Here is a 25,613-nt window from a genome sequence, read left to right on the forward strand (position 1 = left end):
ATCTGCAGTGATTTTGGAGCCCAAAAAAATAAAGTCAGCCACTGTTTCCACTGTTTCCCCATCTATTTCCCATGAACTGATGGGACCAGATGCCATGATCTTAGTTTTCTGAATGTTGAGCTTTAAGCCAACTTTTTCACTCTCCTCTTTCACTTTCATCAAGAAGCTTTTTAGTTCCTCTTCACTTTCTGCCATAAGGGTGGTGTCATCTGCATATCTGAGGTTATTGATATTTCTCCTGGCAATCTTGGTTCCAGCTTGTGCTTCTTCCAGCCCAGTGTTTCTCACGATGTACTCTGCATATAAGTTAAATAAGCAGGGTGACAATATACAGCCTTGTATACTCAGCCTTGATGTACTCCTTTTCGTATTTGGAAACAGTCTGTTGTTCCATGTCTAGTTCTAACTGTTGCTTCCTGACCTGCATACAGGTTTCTCAAGAGGCAGGTCAGGTGGTCTGGTATTCCCATCTCTTTCATAATTTTCCACAGTTTATTGTGATCTACACAGTCAAAGGCTTTGGCATAGTCAATGAAGCAGAAATAGATGTTTTTCTGGAACTCTCTTGCTTTTTCCATGATCCAACAGATGTTGGCAATTTGATCTCTGGTTCCTCTGCCTTTTCTAAAACCAGCTTGAACATCTGGAAGTTCATGGTTCACATATTGCTGAAGCCTGGTTTGGAGAATTTTGAGCATTGCATGTGAGATGAGTGCAATTGTGTGGTAGTTTGAGCATTCTTTGGCATTGCCTTCCTTTGGGATTCGAATGAAAACTGACCTTTTCCAGTCCTGTGGCCACTGCTGAGTTTTCCAAATTTGCTGGCATATTGAGTGCAGCACTTTCACAGCATCATCTTTCAGGATTTGAAATAGCTCAACTGGAATTCCATCACCTCCACTAGTTTTGTTCATAGTGATGTTTTCTAAGGCCCACTTGACTTTACATTCCAGGATGTCTGGCTCTAGGTCAGTGATCACACCATCGTGATTATCTGGGCCATGAAGATCTTTTTTGTACAGTTCTTCTGTGTATTCTTGCCACCTGTTCTTAGTATCTTCTAGTTACCAATTGTTCATTATCCTTATTGAGAATCAATGCTCCAGGCACTGAACTAGGCACTTACTATAAGTCTTCTTTTTGATATCTCTCATAAAGCCTACGCAATGGCATTATGATTCCCATTTTACAGTCTCAATAGAGTGCCTGAGTTCACTTGTTAAAACTTGGATTATGTCATTTTTTTATCCAGCATTGTATAGCTCAGCGCCTTGTACTGTGCCGAGCAGAGCGTAGGCACTCAAAACATGGTTCATGAATGAAGGAATAATTAAATCCCATGCCATTTCATTAATTCATCCTGTCTCTGGTTGATGCAGAGATTGTTTCTCCAGAGGAGATTTACTTCCTGGGCCTTCATTCTTCGGCAATGATTGCTCACCGAGCAGGGATTTGACGGCTCACAGAAATGTGTCTATGTTTTTTTCATTATCTAGGGCAGTGGTTCTCAAACTGTGGACCCTGGCCCAACAGCCCTGCTGTCACCTGTGAGCTTGTTAGAATTGCAAATTCATAGATCCCATTCCAGACCGTTGAATTAGAATTTCTGGGCATGAGTCTCAGGAAACTGTGCTTTAATTAGCTTTCCAGATGATTCCAATGAATGTTAAATTTGGAGAACGATGGGAAATAAATGAATTTTTTCTGTCCAGAGATTTGCAATAATAGTATAGCTTGGCTGATTGGGTGGATGGAGGAGCCATTTACGGAAATTGGGAAGACAGGAGGGAAACATTTGGATGCAGATTTGGGTTTTGTATGTTAAATTTGGAGTACCCATGGGTTATCCAGGTGAAGATATCTGGAGGCATCTGCAAGGACAGAGTAGAGATATAGATTTGGGAGTGGTGGTTGAAGCCACAAATAAGAGTGCCCAGGATAGTGGGAAGCACTGGAGAAGACAAGAACCATCAACATACCTTAAGTAATAGCATTGCTCCCCAGGTGGCTCAGTGGTTAAGAATCTGCTTACCAATGCAGGAGACTCAGGAGACATGGATTTGATCCCTGGGTCAGGAAGATCCCCTGGAGGAGGAAATGGCAACCCACTCCAGTGTTCTTGCTGGGATAATCCCATGGACCTGAGGAGCCTGGCAGTACCTGGAGTCGTGAAGAGTCGAACACAACTGAGCGACTGAGCTCACTCACAAGTGTGTGTGAGTTGAACACAACTGAGCAACTGAGCTCACACACAAGCATTACTTAAGGAGAACAGGGAAGAGATGCTAAAAAAAAACAGACTCTGAGGCCAGTCATTCTTCTTTGTGAGTGACTTGCATCGGAATGTTTGTCTCATCTTCCCCTCTGGATTATAAACTCTTTAAAGCCCGGGACTGTGTAAACTTTAATAGGTCCCTCAAACAAAAGTACATTGCTGCACAGCCTGTGAATAATCAATGAATTCCTACCAGGATTCTGCTTTGCAGAAATCCAATGTGATCAGAGCCATGAGCAAGATGTTTCCCCAAAAAAACATTTATATAATTTCCCAATGGACAGTGTGGCAGATTAAAAATAAGTGAATAAATAGAGGGCATCATGTGTAATCCACTGATATCTATGCTAATCACATTAATCAGAGTGAATTAATTACACCTGAAAACAGATGCAAAGTTAAATTCCTTAGAAAATCAATTCATTAAACTCACATTGGAATGCACAGTCAACAACCTCCATGTTTAGAAACTATCAGCATGATTTGTGACAACTTCTGATTTACTAACGAAACTGCTTTAAACATTTTTAAAGGCAATTACAATTACTGTCTGGCATTTGATGGAAAGAAATCTTGTCAGCATTGTCCCTCGTGTGTCAACTGTCACAATTTTCTAAAAATTTGGAGGTGAAAAATAGGCAGGCTCTACTATTTGCTAGCCTCGATTAGGGTTAATTCAATGTGTGTCTGCAAATAATAGTGTTTAATGTAATCTCTCTAATTACAGATAAAACGCATTTTCAGTCATGCTCATCACTGACAGTATTTTGGGATAAGTTAAACTGACAGCTGCTTTCTACAGGGAAAGGAAAAAAAAATAAACCTTCCTTAGGGTTGTGTTGAATTTTTGCTTTTCTTTCTCTCTCTCTTGGGCATTGAAATTCAGAAAAATATGAAAGTAGACACTTACGCTCTAGACACCAACTTTGAAAATCATGACACAGTCTATCTCTTGGGAATTTGATGTGGTTTCTGTCTTCCATCTCCATCAGTGAATATCTAACTTGAATTCACTCAGTAAGCATTTCTAAGGGTTTGTGCTGACCTGGGCATTGTGCTAGATACTCAGGATGATTCTACCGAAACTACCCTCCACAATGGCTTCATAAGCCAAGTCAAGTTTCCTACTGTACTGAGCATGAGAGTTACAGTACCACTATATTTACAGCTCTTTCAGATTTAAACTATTCAAGTCACAATGCTTTCTGAAGGGTCAATGCATGTTCTTCAATATCAACAGTATAGTAAGACAGCGCTTTCCCCTTTGGGAACCATAAGCCTTTTTTCTATGTCTCTGAGTCCGTTTCTGTTTTGTAAATAAGTTCATTTTTATCATTTTTTAGAATCCACACATAGGTTATATGATATTTGTCTTTCTCTATTTGACTTCCTTTACTCAGTATGACAATTTCTAGGCCTACATATATTGCTGCAAATAGCATTGTTTCTTTCTTTTTTATGGCTGAATAAAATTGCATTGTGTATATATATCTTATTTATCTATCTATTCATCTGTTGACAGATGGAAAAATACAATTTGAGCAAAGAGAAAACAAGTTGCAAAAGAATATATACATTACGATACAACTAATATAGAATTTTGAAAGTGTAACTCTAAACAATAAGTTGTTTAGGAATATATATATATATATATATATGCAATGATAAACCAAAATTCAGGCTGTTGGGGAGAAGTGAGGAATATTGTTAGAGAATCATAGAGATTCCAACAGTTCTTGAATTGGGTGATAAGTTAATAGATGATTGTTATATTATTGTTTTACATGTACAAATAATTTTACAATTATTTTTTCTTTTAAATTAGTCTTATTTTTTGTATATATGAAATATTTTACTTTTTAAATCAGTTTTATTTTTCCAGTTTTATATTACTTTAGTTTCATGTAGGCTCTTTTGGCAATGTAAGAAGCAAAAATGCAAATATATAAGGATGTACTCTTGTTTTTTTAAATAAGAAAAAAAAACCTAAATATGTACATATGGACAGTGAAACATATGAAAGCAGCTATGTTAGGATAGTATATTTACGTGTCTTTTTTAATATATACTTAAAAACACCTTTGTATAATTCTGAACGATTAGAAACTAGCAGGAAAAAATGGGCAAGGGTGGAATAATCAGAGTGAAGAAATTCGGATTTTAGGAACAAAAGGTGGAAATTGTGTTAGGAACACATATATTCAATGTGCAAAATGAGGGCCTGGCTACTGGGAAGAGAACAACTCCGAGATTGTCAAGGACTGCCTGGTTCTCTGCTTGCTATAGCACCCCTCTTCAGGGACAAAGAAAGTAGGTTCTGGGGATCAGGAGGCCACTCTTTGTGCGTTTAGTGATCATGGTCAGAAGGGGACAGAGAGGTGACTCTAGAATCTGAAGGAGGACATCTTTGAGGCCGTTGACGACAGAGCCTGAGTGTAAGTTTTAAATCAAGTGGAAATTGGGAAGTTGGCTGGGGGCAGGAAAGAGCTGTGAAGCGTTCAATGATTGAAGTCCACTCTGAGGACAGAGAACATTTGTATTTAGAGGGGGAAAAAGCACAGGAAAGGAACTCCAACAGTGGAGCAGAGCTTCCGTATTACAAGGCTCTGCAGTCTAAGGCTAATGAGGGACAGAGTTCCTGGAGACAAAATGGTGGATACCTTGAGTCAAGGAGGCTGAAGAATTAGTAGGACAGGTGATAAGTTTGACAGAAAGAGAAAATGAGGTTGTGACAGAGTATAGGCTAGTAGCTCTGTGCTTGGGTAGAGTTTCTTACCACTTGCTGATGAGCAAGGAACTCAGGGTAAATGATCTCTGTGCTCAGAGAGGAGGCAGGGGTCTAAAGACTAAGTTTCAGGAAGGCTGCCAGAGGTTTTGTAGCCATATAGACATGCATTCAAATCTCACGGGATGTCAGGCAAGGTACTCAACCTCTCCTAGCTCCCTTCACCATTTTCAGACAGGGGATAATGACACCTCAGAAGCAGTGAGCATTAAGTGATGTCATGGATGAGTATTTCTATCAGGATAGCTGGCACACATAACAGATGCCTAATAAGCGTTGAGTCTCCTCTTCTCCTCAAATCAAATACCCTTAGAACCCCAGCCTGGAGGATGACCAGCATCACGGCAGGTGATCAGGTTAAGGGGCTAGTGATCCCTGGGCTGACTGTTAGAGCCATGAAATAGGCTGAGATTAAAAAAAAAAAAAAAAAGTCAGTGTGCTTGCAAAACTAACTGAATAGAACACACAAAAGTATTGTTTATAGTAACGTCACAATGCAGTTCAGGATGACACTGAAGAATAATTTTCTGAAGTATCTTTTGAAGGATTTTGTTCATGGTGAGGGGTGTCAGATAGTAGATGGTACAAGAACCACCCTCTTTGAAGCCTGATGAGATTTTCAACCTACTGGGCAAAGTACAGACTTTTTCAAATATTTGGACAAGATGATAGACTATTTAATACTCTCAGATTTTTGTATTCTCTGTTTTTTGACTTTGTTCTTTTCCATTTTTCTCCTAGTCTTAGAACAAAAGTTTATAAGTAGCTTGGTCACGAAGCTACCTGATAGAAAAAAAATGGGGGAGAGTGTGAAATCAGTGCCTAAGGCAAAAAAATCACATATAATCAAGATTATCTTTGAAAATAATTTGCATTATGCTTTTTATAAGCTCAAAAGTCAATGTTTAGTCAAAAGAATTGAAAGCAAAGTGTTGAAAAGATATATTTGTACATGCATGTTCACATCAGTATAAAAGGAGGAAACAAATCAAGTGTCCATTGACACGTGACAAGGTGTGATATATTATTTGTTATGGAATATTATTTAGCCTTAAGAAGGAAGGAAACTCTGACATGTGCTATAGCATGCTGAATCTTGAGAACATTATGCTAAGTAAAATAAGCCAGACACAAGAGGACTAACTCCACTCATATGAGGTACCTAGGTAGTCAAATTCATAGAAACAGGAAGAAGAATATTGGTTACCAGGGCTGTGGGAGGGAGGAATAGAGAGTTATTGTTTAATGGGAACAGAGCTTCAGTTCTGTAAGAAGAGTTCCAGAGATTGTTTAAACAACAATATGTGGTCTTAACATCACTGTACATTTAAAAATGGTTAAAATAGTATGTTTTCTGTGTGTTTTACCATATTTTTTAAAAAGTCAATCAAAATTGTGCACAAAAATAATTCTTGTGTTATCTTTGTCCATTTAACCTATGGAAATTCATCCATAGGCATATGCCCCTTATCTAAAACTAATCTTTCGCCTCCTTCCCCACTCAAACCAGACTTTTGTCCCTAGAGTCCCCAGAGAAAGAGCTTCTCCACTCCCCTTCTCTTTTATCCCTTTGGTCCAGACATTGACATTTGAATTTGTATGCAAGATGGTGCTTACTATATCTCTCATTCTATTCTTACAATATTTTATAGTTGAGGAATGAAAGTACTGTCAAGAAGCAGAGAGAAGTGTTTGGCTCCTAGACCACACACAGCACCTAGATGTCACAGAAAATACTTTATGTATGAACCAATAAAGAAAATCATGAGAACTCCCACATTTCTGTTTTTGAGCTATCCGTGCATTAAAAAAACCCATATTTGGAACTGTGAGATTAGGTTTGACATAAATACACTTCCATGTGTAAAATAGATAGCTAATGGGAACCTCCTGTAAAGGGAGCACAGGGAGCTCAGCTTGATGCTCTGTGATGACCTAGAGGGGTGGGATGGGGGTGGGGAGGGAAAGCCAAGAGGGAAGGGATATACGTATACATATAGCTGATTCATTTCTTTGTATAGCAGAAACACAACATTGTAAAGCAATTATATGCCAATTAAAAAATATTTGTACTCACTTGGAATATATATTTGGGATATGCTAAGTCATTTCAGTCATGTCCGACTCTTTGCAACCCTGTAGACTGCCAGGCTCCTCTGTCCATCAGATTCTCCAGGCAAGGATATGGAGTGGGTTGCCATGCCCTCCTCCAGGGGATCTTCCCCACTCAGGGATCGAATCCGTGTCTCTTAAGTCTCCTGCATTGGCAGTCAGGTTCTTAACCACTAGCGCCACCTGGGAAGCCTGTATTTTTCGGCCAGTGTTGAATAAAAGTTGTATTTGCATTGCCCACAGGGGCGTTTCTAAGCAAAAGGCAGAGTACCAATCAATCTTTGAGAACTCTAACCCGGATTCTTATAAATTCTGGTTCACAAATAACTGATATCCCATTAATTTGAAACAGAAAGAAATCCTTTACATACCTAAATGATACTTTTAGGCAACAAATTGTTAACTCCACTATATACAGTTGAAAGCAAAAGCTTCATACACTGCATGTTTGTATCTCCTCAAAGCGCCCAATTGTGCTTTGCTTGCAGGAAGTAATCAATAGATAGTTATTGAATTTAGAATGTCCCTCTTCCCAATCAGTGAAGTTTAATATATTTCTGATTCAGAATGCCTATTAATTTTTCAGCACTAGTAAGCCTTTAAAAAATCCATTTGAGATATGTTTAAGAGTTCACATGGGGTTGCAAAGAGTCGGACATGACTGAGTTACTAACACTTTCACTTTCTTCACTTTAAGAGTTCACAGCAAATACCATTATATAAATGATTAAGAAAATACCGTTAAATGAAGCGTGCTTATTCAACAGACCAGTAGCCATTGATACAATGTAATTTAATTTAATCATTTAAATCTACATTGTTAATGTACAAGAGCATTTCTTTCAAACACAATGTTAACACCCACTAAAGAGCAATGCTGTTAGAGGAGCAGAGAAACTTTGGAAAACTCTGCTGTCTGAAATGGAAGCAAGGCACTCTCCATTAACAGCTGGTGGATTCCTGATTTCTGCCCACAGAAGGCATATTAGCACTGAGAGAGCTCTCCCACAAGGGAAGATCACCTGCTTTAATTCTTTGCTGTCCTCTTCTGAGCTAGTTCGGTAATCCACTCTGTATAAACTTGTGTGTCAACATTAAGACCAAAAAAAAAAAAGAGAGCTGAATTGATAGATGACTTGGTGGGGGTTTGGGGGGCTCTCATAGTTGTAGTAACTATGGAAGACAGAAGAACACTGGCTATAATCTTTATTTTCAGCACTAGTGTCTGGACCTATAACTAAAAACTTTCTTCATTCCTTCCAACCAATCAATATCGACTAAAAAGTCTTTTCCTTAAATCCAATGGGTGTAAAAATAAAAAGTGACAGCATTTCTCTAGGGCTCTGGTTTTTTGTTTTGTTTCTCCTTTACAGACATGACAAAAAACAAGGATTAACATTCTAAGACTAACAGTGCACAAAGGGGTTATATGTATGCACAGCATTTCTAATTTATTCAAATTCAACTTGAATTTGGTCTGAAGCTACCTTGTATGAAATGTTAGCTTTCCTGATATTTAGTAATGTCTATTATGTCTGCATATAAACTCAAAAAATTACTGCAAAAGTACTACTTTACTCATGGTAAAATGTAAGTATTAGTGGTTATTTTTAAAAGCCTGTTTTCCTGTAGATGAAGTAAATTAAGTAAGAAGACCATGGAAAGAAGAATTAGGTCCTAGTCTTGATTTTGTTACCAGCTGTTTGATCTTGCATAACTCTGCCTTTTGCTGGGCCCCAGTTCTCTTCTCTATGAATTTCAGGGAGGGTTGAACTAGTTGACAAGTCAGGCCCCTTCTAACATTCCAAGATCCTAACATTCCAGATCCTATCATCTTGATATTAATATAAAAATAATCTCTCACAAAAGCTCACACAAACATAAGACAAGATCAAATATCAGAATGACACTTGGAAAAAAACATATACGATTTGCTATCTGGACTCTCCTTTGCAGCAATTAGGCAATCATTTGGCATTTGTTTGATTGTATAATTTAATGACAATATAAACAGCATAGTTTTGTTATGTTTCCTTTAAAAAGACTAAAGCAAAAATGATTCAAAGCTAACAAAAACTACTATGACATCAGTTTGACATTCAAAGTTTGTTTCTTAGCAAAATGGCCAAAGATATTTTGACTTGATACAGAGTATATATATAATATAAAGTTACTTTTAGACCTAAAAATCTTCAAACATTATTTGAATTTAGCAAAACATAAGCAAAATTTTAATATCAAAGTGCTAAACAGTACTGCCTTAAAAGTCACTGCAAATGAACCATAAAATAACCGCATGGAAAGTAACATTTATTTTACAAATGGTTAATAAAAAGACACATTATAAATATATATGTAACCTGCTATATTTATATATATATTTGCTTATTTAATTTCTAAGTGGTGTATCCAAGTTCACCGTGAACACCCCATTTAAGTACTCTGTAACTCAGCTTCCGGGAGCTGGTGGTCTTGCAATAAATACAGGCAAAGCTATTACAATATAACGTGCATACAAATGTTTATACAAATAAGGACACTATGCAACAAATTATCTCATAATAATATGGCATTAACAGTATAAACATACAAAAGGGAGTACGAACACGGAATGTTGAAACGCAGCCCACTAATTCTTTCTAGTACTTACATTCACACTATTTTTTTTTATAATAAGACTTGCCTGTTCTCCAAAATTGTCTCATTAACCAATAACAAAAATTAAATTATATATATTTTTAAAAACCTTATTATCCCTGGTGCTTACCCTGTATGATCCATTCCTACTTATTTGCATGTTCTTATCTAGGGTTCAATATACTTGAAACTTATTGAATGCTCCTGGGGCTTCTGAATGAATGCCAGTCAGTTTCTATAATTGAAGCAAGTTTAGGGAACTCTGGCAGGATTTACAAAACATGACAAAAAAGAAGCTGTGTGGCAATCCGTCTTATAATCTGAGCCCTCTTTAGGACAGTTGGACAGTTAGGGCAGGGGTCTGGATCCATCAAGAATGGCCTAAAATCTTGGATGGACCAAACCTCAGAAGGGTTCTACAGGGCAGGTGGACAGAGCCTCTGCTAGGGAAATTAGCATGTGTCATTTGCTAACCTGACTGCCTCCTTTTTATTTCCATACAAAATAAAGGAGAGTTAATAAACAAGACTTAGTAAGACAGCACTTTAAAAATTGCACTTGTATATGGAAGCGAACAGCCATTATCATTTTGCTATGTCTGATGTATAGGTAATCCTCCATCTTTCACCATTTGTTAAAATAAAGGAAGAAAGAAACTACGAAGAGGAAAGTTCTGCTTTGTTTGCACCACATACATACCCTTGATACAAGAAGTGTATTCTAAAGGGATCAGTCTCAAGACACATCCTACCCTGGAGAACAACCCTTGGCTGTTCTTGTTTTTAAATACAAACCAACTATAATTGTATTCCCCAAAAAGAGTTTCAAAACAGTTATATTATCCTTTTTTTTTCCTGCTGGGATAGCATTGTCCAAAAGTGCTTTGTTAGCAATTTCTTAGAAAACCCTCATGAACTATACCCACCTCCCATCCCAACCCCAAAACCTAAATATAAAACACAACCCCAACACAATACTTTGCAAGTTTTCTGGCTTTCAGATGTAAGGAAAAGTGCCAGAAAAAAAAAAAAAGTCTTTCATTTCAACAGGAGCTTGTTTTCTCTCTTAAGGAAGGACAGAAAATGGTAGGTGTCCAGACCCCCTCCCTCTGCTACTTAGCAAGCAGCTGCTAGCAGATGAGGCAGCTCCCTGCTCAGGCTGCTCCTGCTCAGAAAGGCAGGGTGTCCAGGAAGAGCTTGTCGATGATGGAAGGTGGGGACACCAAGTCTTCCAGCTTCAGGTAGAAGATGCGCTGGAGGCCCAGGGTGCAGATCTTCTTCAGTTCTACCAGGGCACGCAGGACCTTGGGCTCAGTGGGCTCCAAAGCCTGGCCCTTACTCTGGTGCTCTTTTAAGCTGCTTGTGATCTTGTTGCATAGCTCCTCCACTCTCTTTGGTTCTTTTAACCCATGTCGTTCTGCAGAGGGATAGAAAAGGATAGGAAAATTTAGGAGGCAGTTACATCTTAAAAAACCCTGAATCCCTAACAGAGGACTGTGTCCTGTTCTGCCAGTTGGGATGGCATTTTACAGTCATAGTGCCCTCCCTCTTAGAGGTAGTTCATGGCCTTAAGTATCAAATGCAGCTTCCCAGGTGGTGCGAGTGGTAGAGAACCCGCCTGCCAACGCAGGAGACATAAGAGACACGGGTCCGATTCCTGGGTTGGGAAAATGCCCTGGAGGAGGGCATGGCAACCCTCTCCAGTATTCTTGCCTAGAGAATCCCCATGGACAGAAGAACCTGGCGGGTCATAGTCCACAGGGTCGCAAAGAGTCGGATACCACTGAAGTGACTTAGCAGGCACGCACACAGTATCAAACAGCACTAGGGACTGAATCTCAGTCCTGTCACTTACTCAGTGTCCCCTAGAGTCCCTTAACGTCTAAGCCATGATTTCCTTACAAAATGAAGATAATAATCATACCCAATTCAGACTTTCTAGGAGGACCAGCTTGGGAGAATAACACAGATGAAGCACACAGTTCCCAGCACAGAGCCACAGTGAATGAATAACAGGGTGGTTACTATTTTGCACACATCATCTGACAGAGGCCTTACAAAAGCCCCATGAGGAAGCAACTCTTTTCAGAGTGACACAGACACACATCCAGGTAAATGAAAAAATCTTGCCATCCTGACAGACTCACTTGGTAGTGGGGGCTGTAATTTTCCATTTGTGAATGCAAAAGCTGCCCCGATACAAAGTGCATTCTTGTGTTTTCATGCTAACCAGCATTGAGAAGAATCTAGATTTTCTTTTCTTTATCCCCTCCCTCCCCACTCGCATACTCCTACTGACTTACACCTGGCACATGTTTCTCGTCTGTGAAGATGGAAAAGTCAAAGAGAAGAAGAGGGGGACCTGAGGAGGTAATGCAAGCATTTCATAATGTGGCAAGACATGAACACCAGTAATCTTATATTTTATAAAATAATATATAAAATTATCCCTATGTTAAATAGTATGATGTCTTATTTTGTATAGATGGTTAAATGGTTTTCCCAAAGTCACACAACTGCTAAGAACTGGGATTTGAACCCAGTCTTCTGAGGCAGCCTCTGTCCTCTGGTTCCAGAGCAATGTTGTATCTCCTGTGAACAAAAAGGAGCCTGACATCCAGTGCCAATCAGTTTGCTCTCCCTCAGCGTGTAGATTTCAGAGCCTCTTTCCTGAAAGAAGACGTTGGCCCCTGTTATCTCAGTCAAAGTTTTCATCTCTCAGTATGTGCATGCTAAGTCACTTCAGTCATGTCTGACTCTTTGAGACCCCATGGACTGTAGCTCGCCAGGCTCCTTTGTTCATGGAATTCTCCAGGCAAGAATACCGGAGTGTGTTGCTATTTCCTACTCCAGAGGATCTTCCTGACCCAGGGATCAAACTCACATCTCTTATGTCTCTTGCATTGGCAGGTGGGTTCTTTAGCACTAGCGCCACCTGGGAAGCCCTCTTTCTCTCAGTATGCTGTGCTGTGCTGTGCTTAGTCGTTCAGTCATGTCTGGCTCTTTGCGACCCCATGGACTGTAGCCCACCAGGCCTCTCTGTCCATGGAATTCTCCAGGCAAGAACACTGAAGTGGGTAGCCATCCCCTTTTCCAGAGGATCTTCCTGAATCTTCCTAACCCAGGGATCAAATCTAGGTCTCTTGCACTGCAGGCAGGTTCTTTACCACTAGTGCTGCCTATTGTCAACCTCAAGAGCAAAAAATCTGGCTGCAAACTTGGCAGCAAATTTCAAAAGCTATAAAATGTCCATAGTCTCTGACCAAGTAATCCCACTCTTGGGAATTTATCTGAAGAAAATGTTGAACAAAAGAATAAGACTGTATGCAAGAAGACACTGGGGTGGCATCACCTAGAATCTAGAAAATTTGCATAGATGAACTTATCTGCAGGGCAGTAGAAATGCAGATGTAGAGAACTGGCGTGTGGATGTGGAGGATGGGGAAGGGGAGGGTGGGATGTACTGGGAGATTAGGTTTGACATAAATACATTACCAAATATAAAATGGATAGCTAGTGGGAAGCTACTGTATAGCGTGGAGAGTTCAGTTCGGTGTTCTGTGATGAATTAGAGGGGTGGAATGTGGGTGAAGAAGGGAGGCCCAAGAGGGAAGGGATATATGTATACATATGCCTGATTCACTTTATTGTATGGCAGAAACTAATACAACACTGTAAAGCAATTATACTCCAATTAAAAAAAAAAAACAGAAAGGGATAAAGTGAAGAAAAATAGGGAAAGTGTTGAGTAAAAAACAGTATGTCCTCATAATGGAAGATTCTGTAGACATCAAAAAGGACATAAAGCCTGTGAAGCAACATGGGGAAATATATACTATTACATTAAATAAAGAATGGAATACAAAATGGTATCTAAGCTGTGCTACCACCTATGCAAAAATTATTCTGATATCTAGAGAAGGGTGAATGGAGTAGGAAATGGCAACCCACTCCAGTATTTTTGCCTGGAAAAATCTATGGACTGAGAAGCCTGGTGGGCTACAGTCCATGGGGTTGCAAAGAGTCAGACACGACTGAGCGACTGAACACACACAGAGAAGAGTGAATGGAAACAGAAAAGTGAAAATATTCATGAGACTGTCAGATCACTCTTTTCTTTTAAAATATCCAGGTTAATGGTATTGGTATAACAAACAATGTTAAAAGAGAACAAACTGGGATTTGGTCCTTTGTGAAACCTTTTCGTTGCTGTAACATGATCAAACAGTCATCCTGCTGATAGTAAATTCTATTAAATCCTGAGATATATCAAATTAGGTTCATAATGCAGGGAGAGATGCTTTTCCCAGAATAAAATACCAATCCATTGATTTAAGCTTTCCCTTCCCTTCCATGCCTCATGTCTTGCACTATATTCAGGATCCTATATTCATTATCAGAAGAAAGAAACTGAGCAATGTGTGGGCTGGATTTCAGGAGGGGGTTGATTATGGAACCCTGTAACCAGACTTTCTCGTGGCCAAACTCGCAGAAGGTGCCTCAGAGTTTTCCCTGCTCTCCAACCAGTTGTGACTGCTCGATAACTATGGCAACCATTATTTATTCAGTGAATTCAAGTGGAGATCGATACCTCCTGCCAGCTGGATCAACCCTAGGCCTGGAATTCCTTGAGGAATTCAGAGACACTCCTGTTAGAAGCCAAAGGCACCTTCTTTGTTGTGTTGAACAGCTACTGGATTTGTGGCTTCTTTACTCTTTCAAAAGGGTTGAAATAAAATTCAGTCTCCAGGCAAACTGCTGCCAGCAGTCAGTAAGATTTTCAGATCTCTAGGGAGTCACTAAGTGTCTGAGACCTTCCCAATAATCTGAAATTCCTGAAAACCCCAATCGCTGACATTTTAGTTTAAGGGAAACTCCCTTTCTTATTGCAGCTTGGTAAACATGGCTGCAGAGCTGATATACAGAGAGTTCATAAATTGTAGGGGAAATTAGACATTTGGATTTTCCCCCTTCCTATATACAGATTTCAGTTTAAGATCTTTGTCCAATTAAGTAAAGCAAGCTTCTCAGTATTTCTTGCATTTTGATCTACATCATTTTTATCCAATATGCATTTTAAATCAGCTTCATGTACTCATAACTTTAAAATACAGATTCTGTAAAGAATCTGCCTGCCAAAGCAGGAGATGCCAGAGATGTGGGTTCGATCCCTAGGTCGGTAAGATCCCCTGGAGGAGGAAATGGCAACCCACTCCAGTATTCTTGCCTGGAGAATTCCATGGACAGAGGAGCCTGGCAGGTTCCAGTCCTTAGGGTTGCAGAGTCGGAATGAGCATGCATGCCCACACATATGGATTTATGTGTCATAACCATAGAATATATGAATTGGAAAGCATTTGAGTCATTTAGTTCAAACTCTCTCCTAAGACAAGAGTCTCCACTACAAGATACCACAAAGAAAGTGCCTGACACCAGCCAGACTGGGAGTTTACTTTTACACCCTGATAATAAAAATATATTTAATAGTACTTTACATTACATTCTAAAAATTTAGATTATTTTATTGTTTTATTATTTTATTCACCATAACTCTATGAACTAGGCAGGGCAAAGATAATCTTTATTCAATGAATAAGAAGGTTAAGGCACAGAGAGTTAGGTGATTTGCCACAGTTAAAATTAACAAGTGGCTCATTTCTTTCATGCCAAGTCCAGAGATATTTCTATTATATCTGGTTGCCTTGAACATTGTTAGAATGTCCCTTCTCTTCCTGAGATGAACTCAGCCTCCCTGTAACTCCCTCCTACTTTCTGTGTATCTAATTAGCTAATTGACTAATTGCTTCTTTCAACAAATATTTGAGTATCTGTTCTGTGCCAAGCAGCTTTATAGCCACTGGGGTTAGAACAGTGTACAAAGCAGAGCAACAACTTCCCTGGTGGCTCAGATGGTAAAGAATCTGCCTACAATGCGGCAGACCTGGGTTTGACCCCTGAGTCAGGAAAATCCCCTTGAGAAGGGCATGGTAACCCACTCCAGTATTCTTGCCTGGAGAATCCCACAGACAGAGGAGGCTGGTGGGCTACAGTCCATGGGGTCATAAAGAGTTGGACACCACTGAGCAACTTTCACTTTCTGTGCCAAGCAGTATTATAGCCACTGGGATTAGAACAGTGAACAAAGCGAGCAACAACAGATTGCACTCCTAACCTGCCTCGTGTTAGTATCTAAAGACACTGCTGGATTCCTGTGCATTCTAGCTAGCCATGCAGTAGACATCTCTGCTAGGAGAGAGAGGAAGCAGGGAGGCAGGGAGACAGGCAGTGGGGAGAAGGGGTGGGAGGGAGGGAAGGAGAAGGTACGAAACAGAGAGAGATGGGGAGAGACTGAGTGAAAAAATGAAGCTATTTAGCTTTGTGCTCCTGTTCTTCCCTCTTCACCAGGTTAACATGTATTCATCCTGTAGATTACAGACCAAATATTTCTTCAAGGAAGCTTCCCTTTTTACTCCAAATCTAGATCTTGTTCTCCCATGGCATTTTCTCTATTTTTTTTTCCCTTTGAAGGATATAACAGGTTGAAATCAGATATTTTTTTGCGACCAGTGCCTGCCTCTTCCATTAAATGTAAACCCCATGGACTGTTGCTCACTTTCTCACTATTGTATGGTTCTTATTTGCAGTTTAACAAGATGTCCAATAATGTGCATGCACGTGAAAGTTGGAGAAGCTGTTATTACAGTCAATCCCGGTCCCCATAAGATGTTTGATACAGCATACAACTAGCATTCATTCAATCTCTGTAAATCTCACTCCTCTAGGCAGGAACTCAGCATCACTGCTTATTCCAATTTCAAATAGTTCTGTCTTTTAGAAAGCTTTCCTTATGTTGAGCTAAATTTTGCCTTCCTACAGTTTACAGTTCTGCCTCTTAGGCCCACACAAGAAATGCCAAATCCTCTTCCTCATGGCAAGGATCAGGGGGTAAGGAAAGGAGTGATGGTACCATTAGCAGCCTCAATAAGGAAAAGTAACTTCTTTTGACTTTGAACAGGCCCTGGCACAGGCCAACTCAGTAACAACAATAATATAGGTCGAGCCAAAGGGGAAGGATAAGAGAGCACTTGGGGAGAGATGTGTGTGTAACTCAGACACCCACTAACAAACAGGACTTCCTGCTCAGAGTTCTACTTCTTTCTCTGGGAAGTCATCTCACTGCTACTTCTCATGTCATAACATCCTTTCCTGATGGGCAGTCCCATAGACGCTGAGCCCACACTGATCAGGAAACCACAAGTCAGTCAGCAACCTGTGCTCAGGCTGTAATAGTGCATTTCAGGCTGTCTTTGATTTATTAGAGCAGGTGTCTGTCTCCCCAGTGAGACCACAGATTCTTCAAGGATAAGGGATTTTATGCCTGGCACACAGCAGATGTTCAATAAATATAGAGCCACTCTGAATTAAAATAAGGTAGTTCTCAAGAATTCTGACTATCTTCTAATAATAAAGTAGTGGACTAAAAATAAATAACACAGATTTTCCTAATTTGGGACACTTTCTGCAATTCACAATTAACCCATTCATTCAAGCAATATTTACCTTATGCCAGACACGTTTCAACGCAAAAGTAATTATAAAGATGAATAAACCTCTCCCTTCCCTTAAGAAATCCTGACTCTAGCTGGAAAAGAAAGACCCAAAGAAATTGCTTAATGTGATGTGCACAAACAACTGTAGGGAAGCATCAACATTTTGGGGGACTTCAAAGGTGGTGCCAGTGGTAAAGAATCCACCTGCCAATGCAGGAGACATGAGAGGTGCGGGTTCGATTCCTGGGTCGGGAAGATCTCCTGGAGTAGGAAATGGCAACCCACCCCGGTATTCTTGCCTGGAAAAACCCACAGACAGAGGAACCCGGCTGGCTACAGGCCACAACACTGCAAAGAGTCAAACATGATTGAAGTGACTTATGGATTCTTAAAACTGCCAGTTCTTCTTGGAAGTAAAACTTGTGCCATTTAGGGTAATAATAATAAAGATTTGTCTAATTTTTTTTTTCTGTAAAGTACACATTAAGTCATTCAATCTTTACAAAAAACCTACATGTAGACATCATTATCCCTGTGAAAAAGGAGAAAACTGAGATTCAGAGAGGGTAAGGAACTTGCCCCAAATTGCACAGTTAGGAAGTAAGCATGGTGAAGACTTGAACCCAGTCCTCCAATCTCCAACTGCCATGACATCCCTTCTCCACTACCATTTTTTTTTAATATGGCCCTGCCAAATTTTACATTTAGTTTTCCTTGCAATGTAGCTGATGGCTATATGCGACAGAAAAACAGTAACCAGGTAACCATTCTGAGTGAACAGGGGAGCTCTGAGAAGACAGGTGCTGGAGGGTGTGGCAGGATCAGCCACCTACTGGGTTCTGCCATGTCACTGTTTCACTGCTTTCTGCCCCCTCCTCAATCTCAGAGTTCACATTCCCATAAGACAAAAGAGAAAGACTACAGAAAGAAAAGAATAGTTTCTACCTGATGGAAGACATGAGTAGGGAATGAAAGCCATGGGGAACACTGATTTAATGTAGTGTCTTGCAAAATGGCATTTGGGCACTCAAGATTCTCTCTACTAGCTGGTCTAAATCTGCCTTTCCAATGTTCTTCCTTTTTAACTCTATGTGCTGTGCTTAGTCACTCAATTGTGTCTAACTCTTTGCGACCCCATGATTGTAGCCCGCCAGCCTCCTCTGTCCATGGGGATTCTCGAGGCAAGAATACTGGAGTGGGTTGCCATGCCCTCCTCCAAGGGATCTTCCCAACCCAGGGATCGAACCCAGGTCTCTTGCATTGCAGGTGGATTCTTTACTATCTGAGCCACCAGGGAAACCCACAAATCCTGGAGTGGGTAGCCTATTCCTTCTCCAGGGGATTTTCCTGATCCAGGAATTGAATCCAGGTCTCTTGCATTGCAGGTAGATTCTTTACCAGCTGAGCTACCAGGGAAACCCCTTTCACTCTATGGGAAATGCATTTTACTCTGTGGTTAGATCATAATCATAAGCCATAAGATAAATATTACATAGAATCAATATTTTTCCCTGAAAATTCTTTAAATTTCCCCAGAGTACAGGACATGCTGTCAGCTCTCACCATCAGAAGCAGGGAGTCCTTGGCCCACAGTGGATTCATGTCTTCTTTTTCATGCTCATTCTAAGATATAGCATCATCAAGGGCAGTAGCTTGTACTCTTTTAGTTTTTCTGTTCTTTCTACTGAGATTACATATAGGATTTAAAAGACCTACTGTATAGCATAATGGCCTATATGGGAAGAGAATCTGAAAAACAGTAGATATATGTATAACTGATTCACTTTGCTGTATACCTGAAACTAACACAACACTGTAAATCAACTATGCGCCAATAAAATCTTTAAGAAAAGGAAAAAATAAAAAAAATACATAATGCAACTCCAGCTCCTTGCTTTTCCCCAGACTGTGAAGAGTTCCGCTGCCATGCTCCTGCTGTGCAGTTTCCTCCACTGCACAGCGGAATGTCCTTCCTCTAAACGGTCTCATTTCTCGATGCCATCTGCTTGGGAAGCCATGCATGACCAGTACCTCCATTTTCCTTTACCCCCAAAGTGCTAGCAGTAATCTGAACTTCCCCTGCCCTGAATCTATCCCTTTTAAGGACCTGAGCACTCACTACCATACACTGAGTTCACTACATCAACACATATGACTTCCTAGTAGACCATACACTTTTCTGCTGTGAATTCTGACAGCAGAATTCACACATGGCTCATCTTTGCATCCCTAGAGACTGTCACCGTGCCCCACATACAGTAGGGCCTCAATATTTATTTAGTGAACAATACATATAAAATGGTAATTCCATACTAACTTTTTATTTGGGAGGGGGCTTCTTATTTATTACACATACTTAACTGCAACTAGATATCACCTCATTGGTATTCTATCAGAAGCAAAGTGTTTCCACTACTCCTATGTCAGAAATATAGGAGTGGTTAGGGTAGATAAAGTGAGGACGTAAAAACACGTAAAAACATGTGACAACCACAACTGTGGGGAACTTCCTTTTACTGTGCGAAAGGAGAGTGATCTGAAAAAAACCATTTCCTGCCCCACCTCGCCACCTAGTTTTTTATCAGGGCACAGAGACAGAAGTGGAGGAAGAAAAAAAAAAGAATTAGGAAAAAATGTCATGTTTATACAAACTACCATTGTGGTACAGATTCTTAATAACTTTCCTGGAAGCAAGACTGATTAAATGTCTAAAACCCCATTTCCTTTTGATGAGTTCTGTGTGGTTTGGAGCAGACAATCTGGGGACAAATTTTCTCCTGCCAGTAGCCCGACTGATATTCCACAATCACCTTTTATGATCAATGGAGCTTTCTCAGAGGTCAAGATTTCAGGGAAGCCCACGTTCAAATGAAAATTAATATCCATGACAAAGTGCACTGCTGTTGCTCAGGCACTGACTTTTCTGCCATTTCCTGAAGTTTTCACACATTTCAACCCCTCTCCTAACCAGCAAATCACAGAGAGAGTTCTGAGAGATCCAGAAATGGAGAAGAGGCCTTGTTTTTCTTGTGTATTATAACTATAGCACCTGTAGCAACCAGCTCTGCACAGGCCTTGGGACTGACAGCAGGGCCTGGAAGCACCCCATCAAGGACTGGGCCCTTTGTCAGTGCCTGGTAAGTGGAGCCGAATTTCTTTAATATCTCTGTCTTTCTTCCAGCCTCTCTCCAGCATCCTAGGATATATTCACCAAACACACTGCCTTCTAAGGCTACCACCTGTTTCCTCATGCTGCCGAGTTTGATTTTGGACTGCTAGGGTTTGTGGAAAGGGCAGGCATGTGCCTGTTTTGAGGGAGTCCCTGTCACTATCCCTCCAGGATGGAAGATAAATGGGGAGAGCACCTGTTCTGAAACCAGTTTGGCTACATCACAAACCTAGTTACCTGTCATCCTTGCTGCCACCAGAGGGAATAGATATTACTATCCCCATTTTACAGATGGGGAAACTGAGTTCAGAGAAATGCATTTCTCAGTAGCATGCACTTATTAAATATGTGATCTCAGATTCAAACCTGGGGTGGTGGTCTCCAAAATCCTTGCAATTTCTGCCATGCCAACCTGCTGCCTCCCTGAGCAAGTCTCCACATAAATGGGCAGAGGCTGAGCAGCTATAGTTGGCTCAGCAGCAAAGGATCTGCCTGCAATGCAGGAGATGTGAGTTTGATCCCTAGGTGGGGAAGATCCCCTGGAGAAGGAAATTGCAACCCACTCCAGTATTCTTGCCTGGGAAATTCCATGCAAAGAGAAGCCTGGTGGGTTACAGTCCGTGGGATCACAAAGAGTTGGACATATCTTACTGACTAAACAGCTGCAGCAGCAAAGCATCTGTAACTGCTGTACACACAGCAAACTGCAGGCAGAGATGGGACTAGCACCACCTTCTCCTAATTCCTAGTCCATATTCTCCACACTGAACTGCCAGTCTCTCGAGGTTGGGATTGCCTGGCACTCACATGCTGTGACCTCACTGTTGTCTATTAATTTCTACTTAAAGGGTAAAAAAAAAAAGATGTCAGCCTCAGGACCACCTCTTAAACCAAACTTTCATACCTGGACTGGCTTTTTCCCTCTTAGTCTCTTTCCTGCTAAAATCTGTGCTCAAAACCAGCTGTCAGGGTCAGTTCAGTTCAATCGCTCAGTCATGTCCGACTCTTTGCGACCCCATGAATCGCAGCACGCCAGGACCCCCTGTCCATCACCAACTCCCGGAGTTCACTCAATCTCATGTCCATCAAGTCGGTGATGCCATCCAGCCATCTCATCCTCTGTCATCCCTTTCTCCTGCTCCCAATCCCTCCCATCATCAGAGTCTTTTCCAATGAGTCAACTCTTTCCATGAAGTGGCCAAAGTACTGGAGTTTCAGCTTTAGCATCAGTCCTTCCAAAGAATACCCAGGACTGATCTCCTTTAGAATGGACTGGCTAGATCTCCTTACAGTCCAAGGGACTCTCAAGAGTCTTCTCCAACACCACAGTTCAAAAGCATCAATTCTTCGGCACTCAGCTTTCTTCACAGTCCAACTCTCACACCATACATGACCACTGGAAAAACCATAGCCTTGACTAGATGAACCTTTGTTGGCAAAGTAATGTCTCTGCTTTTCAATATGCTATCTAGGTTGGTGATAACTTTCCTTCCCCAAGAGTAAGCGTCTTTTAATTTCATGGCTGCAATCACCATCTGCAGTGATTTTGGAGCTGTCAGGATAGACTTTTCTAAAATGCAAGCCTGGCCATGATGCTCCTCTCTATGGATGCCCACTGCTCTCAAGATAAACCCCAACCTTCTCATCCAAGTGTGAAAGGTTCTCCATGCCGTGCCTCACCTTAACCTATCACACCTGTCTCACTTCTCATCACTCTGGTTTTTAGACTTGAAATGTATGACAGCCACATTTTCAATGGCTTTAGCAAATTTATATTTATGCCTAGAATTCTCACTCCTTCCATTTTAGCTTGGAGATATCCTATGTTTTTATCAAAGACCAGCTCATGCTGCCTCTTTTTTTTTTTTCCTGGTTTGGATATATTTACATCTTAAAAAATTTTTTTTTGTAATGGAGTATAGTCGATTTACAATGTTGTGTTAGTTTTAAGTGTACAGCAAGTTGACTCTGTTATACGTATACATGTATTCACTCTTTTTTAGATTCTTTTACACTACCTCTTTTGAGATGACCATCTCCCACCATGGGTCTCTCAGCACCTTGTACCCACTCTCACATCCCCACCTTGGCACTCAGCACTTTGTATCACATGGATTCTTTTGCGTGCTCTATCTCTTCCAGGGATATGTGTTACCATCTCTGAAAATCCACTGAATTGCAGCAGAGTGCCTAGATCAGGGAATACTTGTCGATGAACTATACTCAAAACCCATTTCCATAGAGATGTGCAATGTGTTGGCTTTACTCACTGAAAGCAAAGGTTAGCTGGCTCTGGGTTTTGTGTCTGTTTTTCTAAATTAACTAAATTTCATACTTTCTAGCTTTGAAGGTTTAACTGTCCTAGGAAGAGTTGAATGATTTTAAAACTGAACTGGAGAGCTTCAGTGGAAAGCTAGCCTTTGACCCAGGTTCATTCCAGTCCTGCTGGAGTGAAACGTTTGTGCCTTCAATGTGTTTATTTTCTTCAGGTGCTCCCTTATGTGTGCCATTTGAAAGACCCCTTAATCAAATCCGTACTCTTGGAAACTGTTACTTTTTGTTTTGTCAATGGTTTCCTTGGAAGCCTCTGGCAGGGAGACTTCTCATTCAGGACCAAAGACCAGGAGGAGTCAGTTTCCACTTGGAATCCTGAGGGAACTGGTGTCCTGTTCCTCCCATTGCACACACCTTTACTCTTCTTGGCCTTCATGTAAACCATCAGATGATGAACCAGCTTAGTCTGTTAATGTACTCAGACACATCTCCCTTTAGCTAATAGGAGACGTCCCAAGGAGGTGTGTGTAAGCATATTTCTGATGCATCAGAGAGAAGGGCACGTGTGTGCCCCAGGATGCATTTGGCCCTCTGTGAAATGCATCACCAGCCTAAAAAAACATGTTTTCCACAGCCAAGAGCATGTCAAGAATCTGAAACTTAATCCTCAGTCCAATGACCTAGCCTGTACTTGAGTCTGATGAAAAGGATGGGAGGTGAAACCCGCTCTGGCTAGCCTCTTCTGGAGCCTCCATCTACTGTTACTACCTCACCAGGCCCCAGTTTGAGCAAGAAGGATGAGATCGAACAGGAAACTCTGAAAGTATGAAGGAGCAGAGGGGAGCTGGGACCTCAAGCAGCTACAGGGAGATGGTGTTCCCTTTCTTATCCACTATGCCTTTGTTTTTCTTTGTCATTCTGCCTTGGAATCATTTACCTCCCAAAAGACAGACAGGAAGAGACATCTAGGGGGAGAAAGGCATAGCAGAGAAGCTGAATGTGTTCTAGGCTTCTGGTTTAAACCCTTAAAGTAGTTGAGTTGAACCATTTTTGCTGTATATGAATACCCTTTTTCCTCAGTCCTCTGCCAATTAAAACTGCTAAATAAAGCTGTAAATAAATAAATGTGTGTTTTATGTGTATGTAGTTCTTTGGTTTTACTTTGGGTTACTAGCCAAGGACTGGAGAGAAGCGAAGACCCACCCCTCTGCCCCAGAGAACCAGGCTGGTTACGGTAATCTTCCTTCAAAAGCTGCTGTAAAAATAACCCTGAAGCAGTGAGTCCAACTGCCCACAGTGACCCTGTGGAAATTTAGATTTTCATATAACTGGGTTTACTGACAATAACCAAACCCACTGGGAATCTTCTTTCCTGGAAGTTCATGACAATAAGTTGCAGCTGTGTGTCTCCTGTTTTAAACTATGATAAACCTAATGGGGCGGAGAAGGCAATGGCACCCCACTCCAGTACTCTTGCCTGGAAAATCCCATGGATGGAGGAGCCTGGTGGGCTACAGTCCATGGGGTCGCTGAGAGTCAGAGACGACTAAGTGACTTCACTTTCACTTTTCACTTTCATGAATTGGAGAAGGAAATAGCAACCCACTCCAGTGTTCTTGCCTGGAGAATCCCAGGGACGGTGGAGCCCGGTGGGCTGCCGTCTATGGGGTCGCACAGAGTCGGCCACGACTGAGTGACTTAGCAGCAGCAGCAGCAATGGGGGACCTCTCTGGTGGTTCAGTGTAAAGAATCCCCCTGCCAATACAGGACGTGTGGGTTTGATCCCTTGGTTGGGAAGATGCCCTACAGAGGGAGATGGCAATCCACTCCAGTATTCTAGCCGGGGAAAGCCTATGAACAGAGGAGCCTGGTGGGCTACAGTCCATGGGGTTGCAAAGAGTCAGACACGACTGAGCGTCTAAACAACAACAAACTCAGTGGATTTCAGCAAAGTGGGGCAATCATTTCCCTAATTTCCTGTGTTTGTGTGATAGCCAAAGCCAGAATCAAACATAAGCCAGGAAGAGAGAGAGGGGGAGACACAGTCCCTTCACGTCATGTCAGGGTGGCGCTTACCTGTGACCATGCTCAGTGCTGACAGGCAGGCTAAGGCTTGGATATCAAGGTTCAGGCTCTGCAAACTTAAGGAAAAGTCTTTAATGGAGTCGAGCCACTCCCCAAATCCACGAAGGCACTGAAGTCGATGCAGGACAAGTCCATTGCAGAACACAAACTTATCTTCAGCAGTGTTTGACCTACGAGAGAAAGTCGTCGGGGGGTGAGGATAGAGACACAAAAATAGGTCTGTTCAATCTGTCCAGTGGGATAACATCATAATGCACTGGTACCCGCACAGCTTTGGGCAGCCTTCACAAACCCAGTGTGGTGCTGTGAAACCTGCCCAGACACCCTCAATGAACAACCCTGGGATACACAACCACTGCTAGTGGTCTGCTGACTTCCCTGGTAAGCCTCAGCCCTGGAGATGCTCAGAGTAGGGTGTTTGCTCTCTTAGGGTTAGAAGCAGTTTCTGGCTTGCCCTGGGATGGATGCTGGAAGCGAAGCCCAGTGCCCTATCTCTCTGTGCCATGAACATGAGACTGTTCCCTTCAGTGCTCCTTCGCCGGGACTTCTCTTTCATTTTCTTAAATGTCGAAAACTGATAAGGCCCGAGTTAGACCCTACAATTCCATTGTGCAGACTCTAAAAACGCCAAGTCCTCTCAAGCGCCAGAAATCAATCATAAACTGAACAATGATCTAAAGTAAAAAGAGTCCTTGTTTTGTACTACATTCTCCGCTTTTAACAGTGG

The 25,613-nt window shown here is 41.2% G+C and overlaps 1 protein-coding gene across 1 annotated transcript in view; it reads right to left on the reverse strand.

Moving 5' to 3' along the window:
* Positions 1-7,944: 7,944 nt before the first annotated feature.
* Positions 7,945-25,613, reverse strand: part of NR4A3 (nuclear receptor subfamily 4, group A, member 3) — a 38,525-nt gene continuing 20,856 nt past the window's right edge. The window contains 2 exon segments of the mRNA XM_010847105.1: positions 7,945-11,225; positions 24,878-25,056. Of these exon segments, the coding sequence (XP_010845407.1) occupies positions 10,978-11,225; positions 24,878-25,056 (427 nt within the window). The 3' untranslated portion in view covers positions 7,945-10,977.

This window comes from Bison bison, unplaced genomic scaffold (assembly GCF_000754665.1).
Source record: "Bison bison bison isolate TAMUID 2011002044 unplaced genomic scaffold, Bison_UMD1.0 scf7180017864243, whole genome shotgun sequence".
NCBI lineage: Eukaryota > Metazoa > Chordata > Mammalia > Artiodactyla > Bovidae > Bison > Bison bison.